The sequence below is a fragment of the Topomyia yanbarensis genome, chromosome 2, assembly GCF_030247195.1.
Source record: "Topomyia yanbarensis strain Yona2022 chromosome 2, ASM3024719v1, whole genome shotgun sequence".
In the NCBI taxonomy this organism is placed as follows: Eukaryota; Metazoa; Arthropoda; class Insecta; order Diptera; family Culicidae; genus Topomyia; species Topomyia yanbarensis.
The window spans coordinates 16,394,872-16,417,068 of NC_080671.1; the positions used below are offsets into that span (position 1 = coordinate 16,394,872).

The following is a 22,197-nucleotide window of genomic DNA, read 5'->3' on the forward strand; positions in this document are numbered from 1 at the left end:
CTAGACAAACTAAATACAAATGAGAACACACCAATTGTTCAAAAAACAATTTTAAGCTTAAGCCAAACATGAACCGCCATGTTTGAAAAACGCAAAAAACAACCAAGTCCATTTCAGCCGCCAGAAAATTTGTCTAAGTATTGAAATTGCCTTTAAATCGCATTTGTTCCTAGGGGCAATTAGCACAGGCGAGTTGAGTCAAACGTCAAACTTTTTAAATCGCCTGACCATGTTCGTCCGCATTTTTTTTTGACAGGGAGCCAGCAACTTGCCCTTTTTGACTGGGCACCCGAATAGAAATGTACAGTAACAAAACCTTGATTTTCACTGTGACAGTACAGTATTTTTACAATAATTTACAGTAAGTTTTAGTGTTATGCTACAATACAAAAACAATAAACTTTAACGTTTTTATAGTAAATTTCAATGTAAAATAGACTTTTACAGTGAAAAAGGGGGGTGGTTATGTATCTTAACATTAAAAAAATCAGTTTTTCTCCATACATTTTTTTCTCGAAAACAGTAAAATTTAATGTGAATGCACTGTATCAGTTTTTTGCTGAACAGTGAAATTTATTGTTACATGAAATTTTATTGTAAATCTACTGTGAGAACTTGGCATCGAACAATGTTGAAACAGTAATAACTATAATATTTATTTTTTTATGATTGTTTGTAGGGTAAATGCTATTGTAAAATTCTATCCGGGCAGCAGAGCATTTTGTTGTATAATTTCGATCAGCTTTGTTTTAAAATTTAAAACTCGACAAATATATGATTACGGCCTAAAAGCCAACTGTCAAAATCCACTTTGAATGGAAATTCCGGACAAACCGTTACACGCCAATCACAGATGTTGGTAGTAAATGAAAGAAAAAAATTTTCTCTTTCATAAACTGTTGTGAACTGTGTTCGACTAGTAACGGTTTGTCTGGAATTTCTACTCAAAGTTGATTTTGACAGTTGGCTTTTAGGCTGTAATCATATGTTTGTCGAGAACTGTTATACGACGCCGTTGTATTCGTTGCTGATTTTAAAGCACGCTTAGAACTGTGTTTTAAATACATGCGATGTTTTCAACACAGGCACTTAGACCTGATAGACTGGGGAAAAATAAATTTGAATGCAGTAACACTGAAGGCATGGCAAGACATAAATTTTAAACTGAATAGAACATCCGCTAAAACTGCTGCTGGGGACAGCAAGCTTTAGTTTTAAAATTTTCAGTTGTATATTATAGAACTGTCAAAATTATGAATCTGGAACTGAAACACTCCTAAACATGCTCTAAATGTTCAGTTCTAAATCTGAAACAAATAGAACGGAGTCGTATAACAGTTTTAAATTTTGAAGCAAACCTGTTCCAAATTATAAAACAAAACGCACTGCTGGGGATGTGATTGTTTCAGTTCCAATTCTACTTTGAAACTAAAATATAACGCTCCTGAACTAGCTCCTAAACATGCCCTAAGTAAATAATTTCAAAAATTCAATACTTTCTTTATCTTCTGATCTTCTGAAAGCAACTACCCCTTAATCACGAAAAGCCAGGAGTAAATTGGCAACACTGTATCAATTAGTCGTGTCAAAATCAGGGTGGCCAGACCTACCGATTTATCGGTAGTCCTACCGATTTTGGTCTTCCCTACCGATTCACAGACGACCAAGGCAAAACTACCGATATTTTGTTATTCCTACCGAAAACTACCGATTTTTATTGATTTTGGACACATCCTACTCAACATTCATTTTTTGGGTTAGATTTGGTCAGATATCTGTGTTGTCAGTATTTTACAATTCCAGTTCAATACTACACTGAAAAAAATCCAAATGTTAATTCTATTTGCTTCAAACCGCTTAAAATTCATATGAAGAAGAATTGCTATTGTTATCACGCGCGCACATACCTTCTACGTGTCAACTGTATAAACTATGTATGTACACCAAGATGTACACACATAAGTTATATGTGCATATTGTTATAGAATGGGGTTTTATGTGCCCCATAGTTATGAAATGTGAATGTAAAATTAATCTTTCTTGTAAATACACACATTAGGTTTATGTGCCAGCAAATAGTGCCTATATGCCCCCGTTAATTGCAAAAATCTATGTGTAAAATCAATAGGCATAACGTTTACTTTTTTTTGAGTGTACGTTTTTGGGACAACAACCCGGCCTACCGATAACTACCGATAAACTTTTAGTGACCCTACCGATATTAAGGAATTCTATCTGGTCACCCTGGTCAAAATATATCAAACTGTCAACAGAATCCGAACAGAATCGGAAGGTAAAAAGTGTTTGTTGGCAGAAATCGAAACAAAGTGCTGCTCAGATCTAAATTGTAATTAATTTATGTGGAAAGTTTGAGTATTTTGTAGTTTAAGTTACCATGTCCTCGCCGGAAACTAAACTGGAGGTATTAATTTAAAAATTGTAATCGTCGTCAGGTTTAAATCTTTTCGTCCTTCCCTCAGCTGTACGATGACTATGCGTCGGCTACCGAATCGATGGAAGGTCAGATGTCAGTTCCCTCAACTAGTCGGAATACCACCGATCCAGGGGCACCCAATTTCAGCACACTGGATGAACCCATAAAAGACACATTCGTAAGTATTAGCCGGACTGTGCGGAAATTACAAAGCAACCCAATTCAACTCATTTGCACTCAATCAGCTCCGTGACGTAAAAGCAGTCGGTGTGAAGTTCTACCATGTACTTATACCGAAGGAGAAAAACACCCTACTGCGGGATTGGGATTTGTGGGGTCCGCTCATCCTGTGCACCTTTATGGCAACCATTCTGCAGGGCTCGGCGGACGATATGAACGATGGGGGTCCAGAGTTCGCGCAGGTGTTTGTGATTGTCTGGATCGGTGCTATGATTGTCACCCTGAACTCGAAACTGCTGGGAGGGAATATGTGAGTGGTGTTTGTAGTTCGGAAATCTTTCTACAAAAATTATTGACTTCGTTCCATTTTCAGCTCTTTTTTCCAATCGGTTTGTGTGCTCGGTTACTGCCTGACGCCCTGTGCCGCGGCGCTGATTGTGTGTCGGATTATACTGGTGGCGGAGCAGACGGCGTTTCTGTTTTTCTTGCGGCTGGTCGTCTCGGCTCTTGGATTTGGTTGGGCAACTTACGGTGAGTGGAATGAATTAGTTAATGTGGCTAGTATAGAGTGCTATACGTCAAGTAGTATGATATCATTGAAGACAATGTGCCCCAAAAAACATGTACCCTTACGATGTATCTTGTATGCATATTTTATTTCAGAATTGTGCTAATATTGTTGCTTTTGTTCTAACTACTTCCAGCATCAATCATATTCCTTGGTGACAGTCAACCTGCCAACCGGAAAGCCCTGGCGGTGTACCCAATATTCTTATTCTACTTCATCATATCCTGGCTAGTAGTGTCGCATAGTAATGTTTAATCATCGACTGGATTGTTCAAGTGAGTGGAGTGATAACTGATTTTACTAGATAGCTCTGTAAGTAATGTACATATATAAAAAAGCATCATTTCAATTTGTGAATCGACTGCGAAATAGGCAAGCACACCCAATGCATTTTAGGGGCGTAGCAAAATCTGTAGCTTAAAACATTTGTCAATGGATGTAAAATTAGTTAATTCTGTGTCAGCAATCAATCTGTTTGTAAAATATTTCCAATCCACTATCATGTGTTACAATAGTAAGTAATAAAAGATTACCAAGGCACAGTAAAGGAATTTTCGGATTGAAAGAATGACCTTTAACGGTTGGCCTTACTTCTACATTTATCTAAATTTCATCATGCCTTATCAAATAAATCTCAAAGTCATAAAACAGCAACGTCACTCACAAGTAAAATTAAATTTTACGTGAACAGGAAACTTTTTTTTTAAAACGATCTTAATGAAAACACAAACATTAACTATAGAACTGCATCACCCTAGTCTCGTTCGTCCGAGCTATTGGCTGCACTGTTGGCCGGACTCGTGTTCGGTACCAGATCGAACGCCAGTTGCATCTTGACGCAATCACGCTTTCGGTTCTTATAAGTCAAACTGTTTGAGCGAGGTTTACGGCCCATGAAATGTTTCTCAACCCACTTCAGCATCGTGAGCACCGAATCCGTCGACGGAAGACGTCGCTCGGCTGAAGTCTTGACAATTTGGGAGTTGGTAATGCGGAACGTGGCGGCCATACCTTTGAGAGCCTGAAAAGAGAAGAAAAAGCGTTTCAATTGCAATTCATTGGATTAATTAAACGGTTTACAACATACCATCATAGCATCCTCATCAGTCACATCGTCACCGGCATAGATGATCTTGATTCGTTCGCTCCAATCGACGCCGAACGCCGTGCGAAGAATGTAGATCGATGCGCGACCTTTGTTCCACTGAACCGGTGGTTTCGCTTCCAACGCACAATGCGCTTCGGTAGCTTTGAACCCATTCTGGACGATCAACTGACTAGCTGTTGCCACCAGTTCTGCCCTTAATTCGACGGGTGTCTCACGGTAGTGGAATGTGAGTATAGCACCTTTATTCTCTACCCAGGCACCATGATGACAAACCTACCAAAAATTTGTAAAAGTAAATTCTCTGACATTTTATATCAGATCTCAAAATCACAAACCTCTTCCTGTAGAGCCTTCAGCAGTGCCGTCACCTTATCCTCGTATTCAATCGGCATTGGATGTATGAATTTGCTGCCATCCGGATGCAGGATTTCCAACCCGTGGTTTCCGGCGTAAGTAATCCCTTCGATGCCAACCATTTTCTTGACGTTTTCCACATTACGGCCGGAAATGACGGCAATGTATACATCCGAATGGTTGGAAAGTCGTTGCAGTACGTTCTTGGTTTCCTGCGGCAGTGTTGCTTGATCCGGATGGGGCGCAATCGGTGCCAGTGTTCCGTCGTAATCCAACAACAGAGCCAGTTTGTGGTTGTAGCCGACGTAGCTGTAGATGATAGTTATTTCATTGTCGTTTAGTTGAGACTGTACCACGGTACAAAATACTCACGTAAGAAGATACTCGTCGAAATCATCCACGGTCACCGGTTGCATCGTAGTCGTTCCGATATCATCCTCCTCCAGCGAATCCATAGCCTTCAGAAAATGCCGCATCCAGCTGTTGACGTCCTGCTGCATTTCGCGCCTCCTCAAACGTGCCATTCGCAGGGAACGCTCATCCTCCGGCATATTCAACGCTCGGTGTATCACCTCGGCGGCCGATTCGATCTCGTACGGGTTGCACAGCAGTGCCTCGTGCATCGTTTCACCAGCTCCGGCGAATGGTGAAACGATTAGAACCCCCGGTGGCTCGTTAATCTGACAAGCGACAAATTCTTTCGCGACCAAATTCATACCATCTCGAAGCGGAGTGACCAGACAGACTGCAGATTCACGATAGAAAGCGGCTAGATCCTCCTGCCCAACGCAGCCGAAAATATACCGTATCGGAGACCAATTAGCAGTCGTGAAGCGACCGTTTATCCGTCCGACCAGCTGGTCCATTTCTTCCTTCAATTCCTGGTACTCTTTAACATCGGTTCGGGAAGGAACCGAAATCTGTAGTAAACTTACGTTCTCACGATGCTCCGGATGTTTCTCCAGCAGTATTTCGAAAGCCTTCAAACGATGGACCAATCCTTTCGTGTAATCCAATCTGTCTACTCCAAGAATAATCTTTTGCTTGGTTTTAATCACACGCTTTGCTTTTTCAGCAAGTTCAACGAATCTATCGAATGGAATCCCGATCGGAAGAGGTCGAATCCTTACCGATCTACCGCCATGTTCTACCAGTAGATTCTTGCGATCAACACGACATCCAAGATTTCTCTGGCAGCAATCGACGAAGTTCAGACAGTAGTCCTGAATGTGGAAACCGACCATGTCGCAAGCGAGCATTCCCTGTAGGATTTCATCGGACCATGGAAACAATCGAAAGATATCCCACGGTGGGAAAGGAATGTGTAAGAAGAACGCTATATGGCACGGCAGATTCCGTTCATCGGCAGCTTCTCGAACCCAATTAGCCGCCAGCATTAGGTGGTAGTCGTGAATCCAGATAATCGGAACTCCGGGATTCTTCTTTTGCCTCAAACATCTCTCCAACGCTTCGATTGTTTGTGCGGCAAACTCCTTGTTCACCGTATAGTACGATCGCCAGTTGTTGGCACAGAACGTTGCCCGCCCGGGCATCGAGTGGAACAGTGGCCAGAAGGTTCCATTACAACAACCGTTGTAGTAGCTATCGAAAAGCTTCGGCTCCACGTTGACCGAAACGACCTGCTCCGATAGCAGACCTGCCGTGGGAGTGCGATCGGACGGATCGGATTCGGGAATTTGGTTAGCTTCCTCCTCGTTTAGCGTCATACCGGACCAGCCGACCCAGAGACCTTTACCCTTGATGACGACGGGTGCTACAGCCGTTACCAGACCGCCGGCGCTGCAAGAGATAGTAAATTTGCATACTATTAGACAAGTGTGGTTGTAAATCAATTCGCGGCTAACTCCGAGCGCCGTCGTGTTATCAGTGGTCGTTGAAAATAAATAGAAAATTGTCTTTCAATGTCAAAGCGCGAAAGAAAATTTGTGTAAAAACAGAGAGGATGATTCGTGCTAAAACAGGGAAATAGTTTTGTTTAGCGATGTCATTAATTGATAACGGACTGGCAGCGAGCACCGCTGGTAGTGCTGATAGTCACGTGAAAATAACTAGATGCAGCCGTGATGAGTCCCTGTGTCTGCATGGTGGAATTAGCAATGGTATTCGGTTTAGCTGCGATTACTACTCTGACGTATGTTGATACGGAAAGATGTTCAACAATCGAACTTTCTCTGTTAAGTGCTAGCTGTTTTTTTTTTATTTTGATATTTGTTGGTTTGAAGCGCATGATGGGATGTTTTGTGCAATTCATACATCAGCTTGCGTCAATACATATGCTCTGAATATGGATTGTTTTTATTGCTGATAGCATGATGTACATCAACAGGTCAGACTGGAATTGTTCACTTATTTTCACTATTCTTTTTAACCGTTTATAGACATGATATAACCGATCGATTTTTTTTAAACCTACTCTAACAATTTTTACATTCTAATATACTAGAACATAATTGTCCCATGTGTATAGTAAATCCCATAGAACAGGTGATAGTTGTGCTTATAGTGGCAGAGTATTAGTGCTTTTGCCCTGGGCGCGTGGCGAGTGTTGTGTGATGAATGGGAACATCTTTGATAATACTGTGATGGTTATGTATGAGGTAATTGGCTTCGTCACACGCATTCTCACCAAACGAACGCCGTTAGGAATGCCTGGGAAAAGTTCCTCCATGTATCGTTTGTAACGGAGTCTACTTCTCCGATTTTTTGTAAGTATCTTTTCATCGCGCTTTCAGGGGTACGCGGAGCCACATCATGTACGCGAACTTCTGTAGTGTCATTTTCGATGTATACGGGGATGCTACATTTAGCATTGCCGCATTCTACGGTGTGCTTCATGTAGTTCCACGAAACGAATGGCCCAGCTTGGTTAATGTTCTTGAACTTAATCAGCACGCAATGTTTGATATGATGCATTTGTAGGGTTTTCACTTCTGCCAGATTGAGTTCCATCTGCACTTTTAGTAACTGTTCCCCTTCTCGAATGGCTGGTCTTAAGGGACATTTCGAAGCAACACAATTCGACCGCAGTGAGCTGCTTTTTTATGGGCACGGATACTCATCACTATCACACAGTAGATATCGATCGATTTGTACTTTGCAAAGTAAACAAAGCGACATACGGGTAGAAAATTTGTTTGTCTTGTTTGTTACAGCCGATTGCTTTAGTTTCTGTTCTGAACGAGAGGAGCAGATAGACTGATGGTTTATCTTTTCAGTTGTTCAATGTCGCATGGGAAGGAATCTTAAGAAATTAAGATCGTGGTCGTATATTGTCGATAATCGTGGCTGCTGAGAAACGGCCGCAAACCTGCTTAACCGCTAGAGTTGGCAAAAATCTCAGGAATCAGGAGGCTCAAATGGCACATTCCCCATGTTGATCGGAGATTTGTGCCTTGCCGTGATGTTTTTTTATAATTTCCCTGATAGGAAGGATTGGGGAAGTGGTAAGGTTAGGAGTAAGGAAAATAGCGACACAGAACACTTAAAACAGAGAATTCTGCACCCCCGGAAGGATGCGGAATAAGCTGCAGGTGCTGCAAAAGTAGGAATAAAACTTTCAACCCCGGAGGCATTTATATAGCTATTTTTTAAACAGTGGCCAGATATATCAACACCCCCGAGGGGATATTGCGGTAACAGAACGGCAACACCCCCGAAGAGATATTGTAATTCAAATACGGCTAAAACTATAGCTCTTTACCACACTGGGCTAGGAACAAAAGCATATCCTTCAGTTTCAGCTTCCTGTACATCCTGTACATAGGTTCATCTATGTATGGAGAACCAAAAATCTGGATACGCAATTGCATTACTACAGGGAAGTTTCATATCGAATGATATGATGTTCCGTAAACGGATTTACAAAGATCACACGAATAATACTCAGCGCGCTGAGTAGTAGCCAGGCAAGCACAAGAACGGTTCTGCTCCGTGTCCTATTCCTGTGCACTGGCTAATGTGTCAGAGCTCACCTCTTTTTGAAAAGGGTCCACGGTCGGAAACCTATCTCCTGTAAAGTTTAACCTATAGCTTAAAACTAATGTTTCTACGATTCTTTATAACAATAGCAAGCGACTTTCTTAGGATTTTTTTTCGATATTTTGATTTTTCGCGAAATGGCGCTCTTTTTAGTAAAAAAGGCTACAAATGTCATGAAAATCGACATATATATGTTGCTTTTAAAAAAACTAATCATTAAAAATATTGCCAGTTGCAAAAATGTGTTTTCTAGAAAAACACAGCTAAAATTTTCAGTGCGCTCAGGGTTTACATAAGAGGCGTTGCGGCAGAATTGAAAATTAGAACATTTAGCAATTATTGCCGCCTGCGGTGTTTTGTTATATCATTTTCAAGACCCTAAAGCACATTTTGGACCAATAAAAAAATTTCGATTTTTGTAAAATGCTACAGTGGTGTAACTGTTTGACGATGAGCAGAGCTGTCGGTTGCTAAGCATTGCGTGTATCCAGTTCGTGATATATGAAGGTACTTTTCCAAAATGGATTCGAAAGACACGTTGTCAAAAGCATCTGCAATATCAAGAGAAACTCCTAAACTTGATTGCTTTTGTGAAAAAGCTTTTCGAACGTTGTAGACTACATTGTGTAACAGGGTGGTAGTAGACTTCCCCCACTGATATGCATGTTGCATTGCATGCAGCGGTTGCTCGCCAAGCAAACATCCCGAATGTAGTGGTCGATGAAACGTTCCACTGAATTTGAGAAGGAAGGAATTCAGGCTGATCAGTCCAAAGCTCTCCTCATACGTGACGCAGCCACCTTTGGGAATGATGTTTACAGTTATTTCCCGCCACCTTTTTTCAAAACATGCTTGAAATGTTCATATCCTTTTTATAGTAGAACTTGAATAATTCCTCCTTCTTTTCCCAGAGACTTATAGAGAGCAAAACTTTCAATCGCCCCTTTGATCGATTCGGTTGTCACAAGCAAATACCAAAGAATCAGAATTACCTGAAAAGAACTCAGGGGCTGCCGTCAGTGATGACTTCGTAAGCCTGGAAAGTGTGTGTCAAAAAGACAGTTAAGTACTACATCTACGCCAGACAAGTATTCACCATTTGCAGTTCTAATCGAACTGACATGAAAGTCTTTCGATTTCGAAAGTAGCTCATTTAATCTGCAAGTCTCGCTGACACTTGAGTCATTTGTGTAGAGGCTTTTCCAACCACTTCGCTCAGCGGATCGAAGGCTCTTTCTGTATGCTTTACGAGCCAACTTAAATGTCTCCGACCCGTCCCTGCTTCTGTGATTCCAAGCTCGTCGGCATAACTTTTTGAGTCAAACAAGCTCGGTATTCCATCACGCATAACTCGCAGCCGTCAAGCCTGTTGGTATGCTGCTACTATGAGTGAGCTTGTTTTATCCACGACCTCATCCAAGTCACTTCAGAAATTCAATCGTCTGAACATCCCATGAAACCTAGTCGCCAAGTTCTCTTCGTAGAGGTCTCAGTTCATAGATTTAAGATTACGATATGTGATGATATCTAGTTAGACGTTTAAATGATCAAAGACGACGTACTTATGATCAGATAACGACGGTTTGAGCTCGTTTGGTACGAGCCAGTTTTCCAACTCATGCGCAATGCCGTCAGAGCAGAGAGTTGCATCTAACACCTCTTCGCTGCCAGTTCGTGCATATGTTGGGTGGTTTCCTGCAGTAAGAATGTACAGATTTGTACTTCTTAAGTATTCCATTAATACGGTGCCTCTCAAATTGATATCTGAGCTGCCCCAAATTATGTGATGGGCTTTTGCATAACTGCCGATTATGTTGGGAAACGCCACAGTATGATACAACCCTTTTAAAATCATCAGAAGGTGATGGTTCGTTATGCGGCAAATGTGCCGAACAATAGAATTATTTTTTGTTTATGTTGTCAACAGTCATATTTACCGTGACAGGACATATATCGCGAGTTGTGAGGTCGGATATAAGACATGCGTCAATAGCACTATTCGCAAGTATACATGCACGAGGCATTTCACGTGGATTTATCATGCCATTTTTGTGGAAAGCTACGAAGATGGGGTTAAGTAGCTTTCCAACACAGTCTGCTTCCTCATCTCGTACAGATCAGAAGCCAAGAAGCGACCCGCTTGCAAACAACACACAAATAAAAAATACTACCAGCGCCGCGCCGCTCTAACGTGTACGTGTAATATATAGATACAGGAAAGTTCCGTTGCACCTAACTGTGAGTGAAATGAGTGAACAAGAAAATAAATTTCGCCCATCACGGGAGAACACAATCGCGATTGATTTTTTGCAGACTCGCGCGCGGTGTGGAACAGTTGGTCAAGGTAAAAATGGAACTTGATTTTACAGAGGTTTCACACGTCCAGCTTCACCACACCAGGAATGTAGTACTAATAACGTTCAACTGCTTAGCCGAGGTAGAAAGCTTCGTAGCAAAGACCAACATGCAACATAACGTCGAATATGAAAACGTCAAAACCAAGATCCCTGTGTATATGGACCTCGATCTAACTGAAATAAAACTCCATGATCTGGCACCTCGTACTAGCACGGATTATATTAAAAGATTCATGTCGAAGTATGGAGAAGTTGAATCCGTCTTTAACGACACTTGGAGAAATTTTTTCCCTGACATTCTCAACGGTATTTGGGTTGTGCGAATGCGGCTGTACCAACCTGTACCGTCTTGCTTGACTTTCGAGGGCAGATCATCTCAAGGTGTTAACTACATACAAAGAACCCTATGCACATACCCTGGGCAGACGCCCACGTGCCAGTTCTGTAATCAGACTGCACACTACGGTAAGCCATGCGCCAAAACAACTAAAGAAAACGCATCTACAACCACCACTACCAAACAGCTTTCAACATTTGTTGATACACAACCGACAGCCGGCCAACAAACGAATGCCGGACAACAATATTACACGGCATCCCAAAGCCAATACTTACCGTAAGCAGGGATGAAATAAACAAAAAAGAAGACGGCTATATCAAAGTCATTCGAAAACACAAAAAGCACCAACATTCTAACAGCGACAACCATTCTAGCGATGACGATATGGACACAAACACGAGCGAGGGGAAGGCAGACAAATTGATCAGCAAGCGGCAGAAGGTACACGCAGAATTTTCTATCTGCCTCTCGTTTCTTCTGCTGTAAATTTTATGCATTGGACATATTCGGTCTATCCACTCATTGAATGCTTATTAGAAGTTTATGCATCAAAAAATCAAAATCACAGCAGAAAAAAAGAGACGGGAATAGAAAGTATGCCAACTATGCATATTTTTGGTTCTCAGTGTACACTCGACCATCGTTCACCACCAAGAAAAAAAGTCCGGAAAGCAGTGCGCCCAGGATAGTCGACAAAAATAATGTTCGATGGTTTATAGGGTGATGAGCCTATTTTCACCATACTAAGCAAGGTGCCTCACTAATTCGGTAATTTCTTGCCTTACAATCAATGGAATGCGTAAAAATTGACATGAACCGCTTTGCTTCGTTGTTAAGAACCAATATAATAACACAAATGCGTTGAAAACAGTAAAATTCTCGTGTTTGAGCACAATGAAAACTCGAATCGGGTGCCCCTATTGTTGCGCTACCATTTGACTCAATGCGTTGAATAAAGATGGCAGACACTGCTCTAACCAACGGCTTCAAATGGGTAGGGTGATAATAGAAACATGGTGCAAATAGGCTCATCACCCTATATATTTTGTTATCCATTTTGAATGAAATTTTGAATTTGTTATGTTTGAAATGCACATTATTTTCAAAAAGGCGAATGACCCTCGAGGTTAAAGCCTTAATAAATAAACAACAACAAATTTCCAACATAAAAGTTTCATTTATGGAAATACGGTTCTAAAACAAAAGCTATGGAAGCTTTTCCTTCCTGCACAAGGTAGTTGCTGTACGTTTATGCTGAATATTGATTTGTGCTACTCTCACCATACTTGATTACAGCACTACACATTTTATTATCAGCACTTATTGTACAGCAATTAGAAGATACCAAACTAGTTGGCGTATATTCGCCCCGAAATGGGTATTAGGGACATGACCATCATTTGAATCCCACGATTTGTGAAGAAACGAATATCCACTCTGTCAGCGATTCGCGTAACACAGCAAGGGTAAAGCCCACGACACTCCGTGCGCGAATGGCATATTTTAGTCCTGTCAGCCATTCAGTCCTCGGCACGGAGAAACACCTTGATTTGAGGACTCCTGTTTTCAATCGCGTCTCACGACATGGGAGAAGGAGCCCAGTGGATCAATTCTTGGTTAAGATTCTTCAACCTCTAGGCTGGTTTGTCTGGACAAAGGTAATAGACTGTTATCAACCTCCAAGTGGAACACAGCCAGTCCTGCAAATACCGTCAGCCATGAACAGCTGAACACTCTATGCGCGCTGATCGATAGCGTCATGGAACAGGGCTCATGAAATACGTGACCCAAGATTTGGAAATGCACCTACAGCCAAGGGTATCTCGAATTTGCGTGTGCAGACAAAGATACAGCTAAGTGGCTGCAAGATGTTACCGCTGAGATCAAGCCCTGAGAAGGCCTTTTATAGGGAGCCGATGAAGTGTCGCAGATTCCAAAATAAACGTTTTACATCGGGTATTTTCTCGACAGCCTCGACAGGTCCGGTGGGAACATCTACCGCCTGGTGCAAAATCAGTACTACAATTTCTGCACAGAACACTGGAGGGTCGTGAAGAGAAGCATGGTTCTCAAAACGGTAGAGCTCCTGTTGGTGGTAGATAGAGCTTCAATGAAACTGATAACCTCCCAACACAACCAGCTGAACTACTCATTCGAAACGGCTAGAATTCGCCAGTTGAAGGGTGCCCCGGTCTTCGTCAAACGTAGAAGTTCTAGGTAAGCATGGACGGAGAATACTCCTGTGGGTGACCTAACACGGAACACTTCATAACGGACTTCTGCATCGGTGGTAGCCCGTCTCACGAGCTAGACCCACAAGCACCCTAACGTATGCGGCTCATGCACTGATACGACCCTGTAGGCGAAGGTGCGGAAACTGCAAGAGCTAAAACGAATACTGAGCCAAAGAAGGCCACTGGAACGTCGAACAGCACACACCCTGCGACTAACCGTCGTCAAAATAAAGATGACGAAGAATTAGGCCCAAAAATCGACGATAGAGAAACATTAAAACAATGAGCTGCATTCGCTGCATCCAAGTGTGCCTAGATCTTCAGAGATGATATGACGGACGAAAAGGATGTTCTTTTGTTTCTTCGACGCATATTTTTAAGGTTGTACCGATTCGGAACTGAACAATGTTAACATATCCCATTCTGGTGATTCGGATTTGTGGGCGTTAGCACGCACATTGGTTGCCACTAAATCGATTAAGTGGGCAGTTGACAGCTTTGCTCTATACAAATCGCCTGGAAAAGATTGAATCTTTCCCGTTCTGTTGTGAAAGTGATTTGATATTCTCAAACATGTCTTGAAAAAGATTATGCTTTCCAGTCTTACTAGAAGGTATATCCCGAAAGCATGGCGAGAAATAACTGTTTAAGGGGGCCCTCAAGCTATGAAGAAGCTAAGAGTTTTAGGCCTGTCAGCTCAAGTTCTGTCGTTCTAAAAGCCTTGAAACGAAAAATCAATGCGCCCATCAGGAATGTTAGTTTAGTTGAATATCCACTGCACAAAATGTAACATACATATCAGCGTGGGAAATCCTAGATCACTCTGCTACACGATGTTGTTCAGAACATTGAAAAGGCCTTCTAGCTCAAACAATTTTGCTTGGGTGTATTTCTATATATTAAGGGTTCTTTTGACAATGTCATGATAAACTGGAAGGACATTTTGGAAACGATGTGCGGTCATGCGGTATCTGCATGTATCTCGGGTTGGATAAACGCAATGCTTAGTAACAGCATTCTTTGCTCGTCACTGAGACAGGCAGAAGGAAATTGAATATTTGCGGCTGTTCTCAAAGTGGCGTTCAATCAACTCTGCTATGCAATTTGGTAGCCGACGGCTTGTTGAGGAAACTCAATGAGCATGGATTTCCAAGTTACGTGTTTGCTGACGATTAGCAAATACCGGATTTTGCGTGGAAGCAATTTTTGACCTTATATAACAGGCATTAAGAATTGTCAAATAGTGGTGTTGACAAGTTACACGCACCAAAAAATAATGAAATTTAAACGACATGTAAATCAATACGAATGTAAACATACAAAGATTGAATCAAAAATTTGATTGAAAAGGACGTTAAAATCAATGCACTCAATTGGAACATCAAAAAGCATACAATTTTATACTTTCATTCGTGTAATATTACATGTCATTCATTTTACAGCAATATTCGAGTAAAAATGCATTAAAGTGCATTAGTTTTCCGTTTAAAGAAACCGTAATTTTCAATCCACGTGTAAAATTATAATAAAATTCGTTGAAGATAGCACGACAAGTCGTGTGTATTTGTGGTTGAACTTAATTTTACATTTATATTCATGCTCCAAATATGTGCATAAAAATAAACTTAAAATTATTAAATTAAATTTTTTTCTGTGTATTGTCAGTTAATCCAAAAAAAAAGAATCAATAGTGTTGATTTGGTAACCACGAAGTTCGCGTAGTGGATGTTATTCTTATAGATCGCTAGGCTCCAAAAGAAACAGCAACCGATATGCAATACAATTCGCTTCGCATGTTTGTTCACCACATGAACCGTAAATAAGTTTTGAATGTTGATTTTTTTGGGATGGAATATTTGTTCTTGACGGAAAATAAACAAACTCAAAGAGGAAAAATACGCGATCAACGCTTACTTTGATTAGAATTCTATATGAACCAAAAATTGTAGTTTAAAACAGTTATTTAAAAATTTTTTGTGAAGCGCATTCTAAATTTTATCCCGAAAAAAAATTATAGAAAAAACCCTAAATAAAAGATTCACGAATCTATTTAGTTCTTCTTGATTAAAATCAGCGATCGAAAATAGAAGTCACAAAGCCAGAAAACTCTACATAAAACCAAATACAAATATGTATGTGGTACAACCTACTTCAAATCTCGACAAATATATGATTAGGGCTCAATAGCCACCTGTCAAAATTCAGTTTGGGGAGAAATTCCGGACGAACCGTTAATCGCCCTGTATAGACGTTGATAGCAAACAAAAGAGAAAAATTTTCTCTTTTGTTGACTGCTATGCATCATGCTTGGGTAATAACGGTTTCTTCAGAATTTCTCCTCAAAGTGAATTTTGTCATTTGGCTTTTGAGCTCTAATCATACGTTTGTCGAGAAATCTATTTGAATGTAAAAATAGGATATAAACTTCAAGCGTAAAAATTGGAGAATTTTTTCCCGAAAAGTCGGTGAGAATAAACCTCCAGTATAAAACCGGTTAAAAATAAATAAGTTGTTCGCAGAAAAACCCATATAAAGGGCGAACACGAAATTATTGCGACACATTCAACAGGGCATAACTTTTTTACCATTGGGTAAAAATCAACAAAATTTTGCACACTTTCTCATTGATGTGTATTGTTTACATGCTGTCAAACTCGAAGTCGTGTTTTTCGATTCAACGAAAATGGAGGTGAACCAACGCGAGTCGAGAGAACAAATTCTTTCCAAACACCTGGAATTTCCTGACCTGTCGCACCGGCAGTTGGGAAAAATGTTGAACATTCACCATTCAACTGTCTCCAGAGTGTTGAAGCGGTTCCAGGAGCGGTTGACGTTGGACCACGGCAAAGGAGCTGGAAGGAAACCGGGACCGGAGAACAAAAAGACGGAGGGAAAGGTGAAGCAGATGATTAAAGCAAATCCCAACGACTCAAGCCGTGATTTGGCTAAAAAGATCGGCATGTCGCAGAGCTACGTCCAGAATGAAAAGAAGAGAGCTGGACTACATACATACAAGGTACAGAACTTCCCAAACCGCGATGAGCGGCAACAATCGACGGCTAAAACTCGGGCACGGAAGCTCTATGATAAGATGCTGACAAAATATGGCTGCTGTGAGATGGACGACGAAACGTATATAAAAGCCGATTTTAAGCAAATTCTGGGGTTGGAGTTTTTCACCGGCAAGAGCAAGTTCTATGTGGACGACAAATTTAAGAAGAAAAAAATGTCGAAGTTCGCCTCCAAATATCTCATTTGGCAGGCCATCTGCTCTTGCGGACTGAGGAGTGAGCCTTTCGTGACAAAGGGCACAGTAAATGGCGAGATCTACAAATCTGAGTGCCTCGAGAAGCGCCTTTTGCCGTTCTTGCAGCAGCACGACGAAGCTCCGCTATTTGGGCAAATTTTGCCTCATGCAACTATTATGAAAGTGTCCTGGAGTGGTATGAGGCCAATTCTGTCCATTTTGTTCCAAAGGACATGAATCCGCTAAACTGTCCGGAGCTGCGCCCGGTGGAGCAGTACTGGGCAATGATGAAGCGGGAACTTCGGAAGAGCAAGAAGACAGTCAAAGACGAGAAGGACATGTTAAGAAAATGAAAAAAACCTGAGAAACTGGTACCGGATGACACTGTAAAGACTTTGATGGAAGGTATCAAGCGAAAATGCGTTCAATTTAACATTCAATGCTCCATCGATTAACTTTTCTTTTGATTTTTGAAGTAAATATATGTATAAAACTACCCTAAAATTTTGGTTAGATTTTAAACATTATAAGAAAATTGGCATGACATTTTCGGTGTCGCAATAATTTCGTGTTCGCCCTTTATAAAACCGTGTGGTGTTCGGCGGGCTAATTTTTTTTGCACTGTTTCAGCCAAGAATAGAATCACCAGGAACCTGCTCCCATGTCGTAAGAGGCGACTAACAATATGCTAGGAGTTCCTAGTATTAGTATTGATCCGTACCGAAGATTTATCCTGAACGGACCCTAAGTTTTTGCATAATAGTCTCTATTCATTCTATAGTGAGTGAATCACTGACATATAGTCACCTTTTATGATTCGCTATTTCCGATTGAGTACCAACGTTATAGGTTTCTTCAGGCTGCTGTACAATTGCCGTAAAGGATGAAGTCTAATTCAACACTACGTAACAGCATATATTAATATACCGGCTATTCCACGCCAAGGTATAACTTTCAAAGCTTTGGTTTAAAAACCGTATTTTAAAAAAGCAAACATTCAAGTAGGATTTTTTTGAATTTGCCTAAGATGAAGCTGTAGAATTACACAAAAAGATTTTGTGTGGCAAGCGATCTGTAGATGTGTCAAAATAAGCCAGTTTTTTTTAATTAAATCTGGAACCGTCTACTGACAAATCTACATTGACGAATACCCCAAAAGCGACTTCTTAAGATCTCATGAAGGTCTGACACTAACGTTGTACTACTTTTGCTTTCCTAAACAGTGGTGAACATTTCAACACTCCAGAACTTCACTATGCCAGAAAATGTAGGGCCATTGGAAGCTAGAACTTCGTAAAATCGCAGTCCTAGTCCATTCTTCAAAATCAGCCAGCGCAGTACTTTGCGTCACTCACGGGCGGTCAACTAAGCTAAGCTGTTTGCAGAAAAAATCCATATATCGTCACATTCAAGACTAAAAATAAATTTGTTTGTAAGGACCAGATATATTTTGACCGGTTTTCATACTGAAGGTGTTTTAAATGACTTTAACATCGAAGAATCCCGGTCCCATTTTTGTGCTTGAGGTTCATATCCGATTTTTATATTCAAGTATATTTATAACAGGTTTAATGAAGTATGCTCTATTCTTGCGATTTTTGTTTTCGGCGCTCACATATGAAATAAACTTATATAAATTGGATAAGTTTTCGGTTTCATTGCACAAGAATGACGAGCAACACTTTTCCCACGAATTAAGCCCGGCGTACTACAGTGACGAGCCTCTTCGATAATTAATCCATAAGTCTAACCTTTCCGACTTTTTTACCAAAATAATTTATTTGAAATTTTCAAATGTATTTTGAAATATACCAATCTTTTGTTTGCCTTATACACAAAAATCCCGAAAAGCATCCTGTTTTACCTCCTAAAGCAGGCCACCCGCTAAGAAAAAGTACTTCCATACTGAAAACTGCACATTACTCAGCCGTTGAAATTGCGGCACGTACCCTATTATTCGTTGAAGATTTCTCAATGACTTGGTGACAAAGTAGAACGTGATATTTGTTATAAATATTCAATATTTTCCTAAATTTGAAAGTTTCTTCAATATTCAATTAAATTTAAAGAAAAACTACCATGATTGGGTATGGCAACAAGGGCTTCTTCGTAACGTAATTATATTTAAGAAAATCTCACACTTCGCCATGAACAAATTTTTAATATAGTTCACGTTTTGATCAAACGTCGAACGGCACCCCCCATAATTTTTGCCCTCGGAACTGCAGTACAAGAAAAAATTACGGATGTTAGATCACTTTTTTAAACCAGTTAATGTAATTATGTTTTAGTTGCATTAGATAACTGGAATTGACACAGAAGTTTAATCCTTGGTGTGCGCTATTGATCCCATTTATCTAATGAGGGTAACCCAGGTGAGTTGAAAGGAAGTTGAAGCAGTGCCCATTACTAGTGAAACCATACCGTTAGAGATTTGGCAAAAAGGTTTTTTTTACATCGTTTGTATTTGTAAAAGAAAAAGCATTGTCGTCAGATCCCGAACGGTATGAGTTCTCCAGCAATGGGCATTGTTTTAATTCTCCCCTGTTCCAACTCACCTTGATTTCCTTTAATATTATTAATTGGATAGTGGGATTCATGAAACTAATTGTACCATTCGCATTCTAGTCAATCCAAAGAATTTTTTTTTTAATTTTAATTCTACTTTTCATGATCCACACACATACACTGCTAACGGTTTTTAGCTAAATACACTCACAGCATTTTGTTTTACGATATCACCGATCACTCACCTGGCATGGCGGAAAAGTTTCCCCGTGATGGGATCCCGCTTCAACACGAACGGTAACCGATTGGAAACCACGATCAGGCTGCTTTTGGTGTTGGCCTCCTGAGGGCTGGTAATGGTAATCGAACAATTGGCTGACATTTTCAGCTTTTGGCGTTGGTGTGCCCAAAATGAACAATCAACAGATAACAGACACGTGTAAATAATATCCTACACACTTAACATTCACTTGGCTTTCGAAATCGAATTCACTCAATCTTTCAAATTTGCATCAAATATCACAATCTCTGGAAGGGATGCATAATTTTTGCTTGCACACTTTTGGCCACCTTACTTCTTGTGGGCATTTGATTAGATGAATACGAATGATGTTCTTGATCGAAGGATGCTGCCTCTGGAGTGTCTGAGATTCAACTGACTTCCAACAGTGTGCACCGACAGCTGATAAAGGACTCACCCATCAAGAGATTGACTCTGTCCGAGGTGTCATTGTTTTTAACATCTCCTCTATTAAATCCGTGTGTGTATTCTTCCATTGCATTGGCGGGCTGATTACGTCGTGCGTCGTGTGCGCGCTGCGCTATCAGTCCCAGTCGGCTATCTCGCTCCGTCCAGAACCCTGTAATAGTCTGGAACAATCGGCACCCAGTGTTCTCACGCTGTAGAATATTGTTTGCTAATAACGATTTACTTTGTTTTTGAGTACCACCACACCGGGCAAATTTGCGGGTAGTGGTACATCTGTTTATCTGCGGTTATAAATAATCTTCTATTACCGATTTCGGCAATTCTTAAAGTTGTTTGGAAGTGTATTTTTTATGCAGGTGTTCGAAAGCTCACATTCTTATGAGTTGTATGACTTATTTTCATTGAAAATTACCGAGGGGGGAATTACCCACTCGAAAGTTTGGAACAAACCACAACCTGAAATTAACCATGTAGTGTCCTGCGCAAAAATGCATGCGTCTGAAATTCTCGATATACAACAATTTCACATAAAACTTGCAGTTTTTTGAGAAACAGAGAATCACTGTCCGGATATCATGAACCGGATCGCAAACTGGCCTCCTTAGATCCGCTGGGAACGCGTGGGATCCGCTTTCCAGGTAACTGTTAGCATGTCAACCGAAATAGAAGAGATAACTAAATTCGGATATCTATCGGAGGTTTAAAAATATGTGTATAAGAGACTTACAGGATCGGATAACTGCCGCTAGAACACTAGGCACACGACCAGACAACACGTTTAATGTTGCGACCCCAATACTCCGGATTCCAAAACATTCATTGCCCCACGAAATTTAATAAATTTTCAAGTGTCCTATGATAAGATATACTGAAAAATTCGTTGAAGCTACGCGATCTTTCATAAATATCTCCTTCTAATGCCTAAGTGCCCGCCTTCTCATTACTCGGAATGAAGCAATGTGAAAGAACTCAATCTAATATTTGTATCTGGTAATCTGGTACGATATTTTAGTTTCGTCTGAATCAAGCCAGTTAAAACGTTGTACGCTTCTACCGGAGGAATTTCTTGTTTTGATTATATTGTTTCGGATATAGTCGACGCGTAACTCTTTGAATCAATGGGCACACTAAATATAGCGAGGTCGAGTACAATGATAAATATAACGCGCTAGGCCGAGCTGGTGGAGTTGGAGTTCGTATCATTTCCATCGTTGTCAAGATGGTCATATTGAAATTGTCGCGAATATCATACATTAAGATAGATCAGTTATCATCGTGAAGACAAGCCCATGGCATACCGTGGAAGTTGAAGTCACCTAGAATCAGCTGAGGTGCGATGAGTATGGAAACAATATCAATAGGTCTTTGCCTTTGATTCGGATTTGACAAGCGACAACTTCAATACCTGGTACCGAACAAAGGCTAATCCGATTGAAATATTAGCACATTTTGATCCCTAAAACGCTCCTACAAAGTGTTTTTGCGGTTCTGATGCATCATGTTAAAATTGTGGAAGATCTACGTCGAAAGTTAACCAGGTTTTCTATAATGCAAATACATTGTAAAAAACTTAGGAACATAATGGGAGTGAAGCACTTACTTCGGTTTTGTAACAGCACCTATCAAGTAGAGATGGTCGGGTTTCAATTTTTTCGAACCCGACCCGAACCCGAGCGCATGAAAATTTAAAAAGCCGAACCCGACCCGAGCCCGAAATCATAAAATTTGAAAAACCCGAACCCGACCCGAGCCCGAACATTTTAAAACTTAAAAACCCGAACCTGACCCGTACCCGAGAATGAAAATTATGTAAAACCCGAACCCGACCCGACCCGAGAATATTAAAATTTGAAAAGCCGACCCGAACCCGAAAATTTAAAATTTGAGAAGCCCGATCTGAATCTAACTTGCTAATACGGAGAATCAACCAAAGATCTCGAAGATTTTTAATTCAAGGCACCCGAGCTGGACCCTTGACTTATCTAAGAATAGTAGAATCACTCGAATCTGAAGTAGCACCATACGCATTGAGTTATATCTGCATATGGAAAAACAAATCACTGCCGAGTAGAATCCGCATTTATATTTACTATTATTGAACGTCAAATTTGTAACGTGCTGAGGAACTTGATAAATCGTTGATATCTTAACCGGAAATT

The 22,197-nt window shown here is 40.6% G+C and overlaps 2 protein-coding genes across 2 annotated transcripts; one reads left to right on the top strand and one right to left on the bottom strand.

Annotated features, from left to right (window-relative positions):
• The first annotated feature begins 2,275 nt into the window (after positions 1 to 2,275).
• On the top strand, positions 2,276 to 3,729 carry LOC131678571 (protein YIPF6). The gene is made up of 5 exons (XM_058958781.1): positions 2,276 to 2,422; positions 2,481 to 2,612; positions 2,680 to 2,924; positions 2,988 to 3,145; positions 3,319 to 3,729. The coding sequence occupies exons 1-5, from the start codon at positions 2,396 to 2,398 to the stop codon at positions 3,435 to 3,437; spliced, it is 681 nt and encodes a 226-aa protein (XP_058814764.1). The 5' UTR covers positions 2,276 to 2,395; the 3' UTR covers positions 3,438 to 3,729.
• Positions 3,730 to 3,761: 32 nt separating this feature from the next.
• On the bottom strand, positions 3,762 to 20,028 carry LOC131678570 (uncharacterized). The gene is made up of 5 exons (XM_058958780.1): positions 19,575 to 20,028; positions 5,017 to 6,444; positions 4,626 to 4,953; positions 4,270 to 4,563; positions 3,762 to 4,203 (listed from the first exon to the last, which is right to left on the bottom strand). The coding sequence occupies exons 1-5, from the start codon at positions 19,709 to 19,711 to the stop codon at positions 3,937 to 3,939; spliced, it is 2,454 nt and encodes an 817-aa protein (XP_058814763.1). The 5' UTR covers positions 19,712 to 20,028; the 3' UTR covers positions 3,762 to 3,936.
• Positions 20,029 to 22,197: the final 2,169 nt, after the last annotated feature.

Coding starts and splice junctions, on each gene's coding strand:
- LOC131678570 (XM_058958780.1), bottom strand. CDS start 19,711: ATGTCAGCCAATTGTTCGATTACCATTACCAGCCCTCAGGAGGCCAAC. Junction 4,564..4,625: donor TGAAGGCTCTACAGGAAGAG/GTTTGTGATTTT, acceptor AATTTTTGGTAG/GTTTGTCATCATGGTGCCTG. Junction 4,204..4,269: donor CTGATGAGGATGCTATGATG/GTATGTTGTAAA, acceptor TTCTCTTTTCAG/GCTCTCAAAGGTATGGCCGC.
- LOC131678571 (XM_058958781.1), top strand. CDS start 2,396: ATGTCCTCGCCGGAAACTAAACTGGAG. Junction 2,423..2,480: donor CGCCGGAAACTAAACTGGAG/GTATTAATTTAA, acceptor TCCTTCCCTCAG/CTGTACGATGACTATGCGTC. Junction 2,613..2,679: donor AACCCATAAAAGACACATTC/GTAAGTATTAGC, acceptor GCACTCAATCAG/CTCCGTGACGTAAAAGCAGT.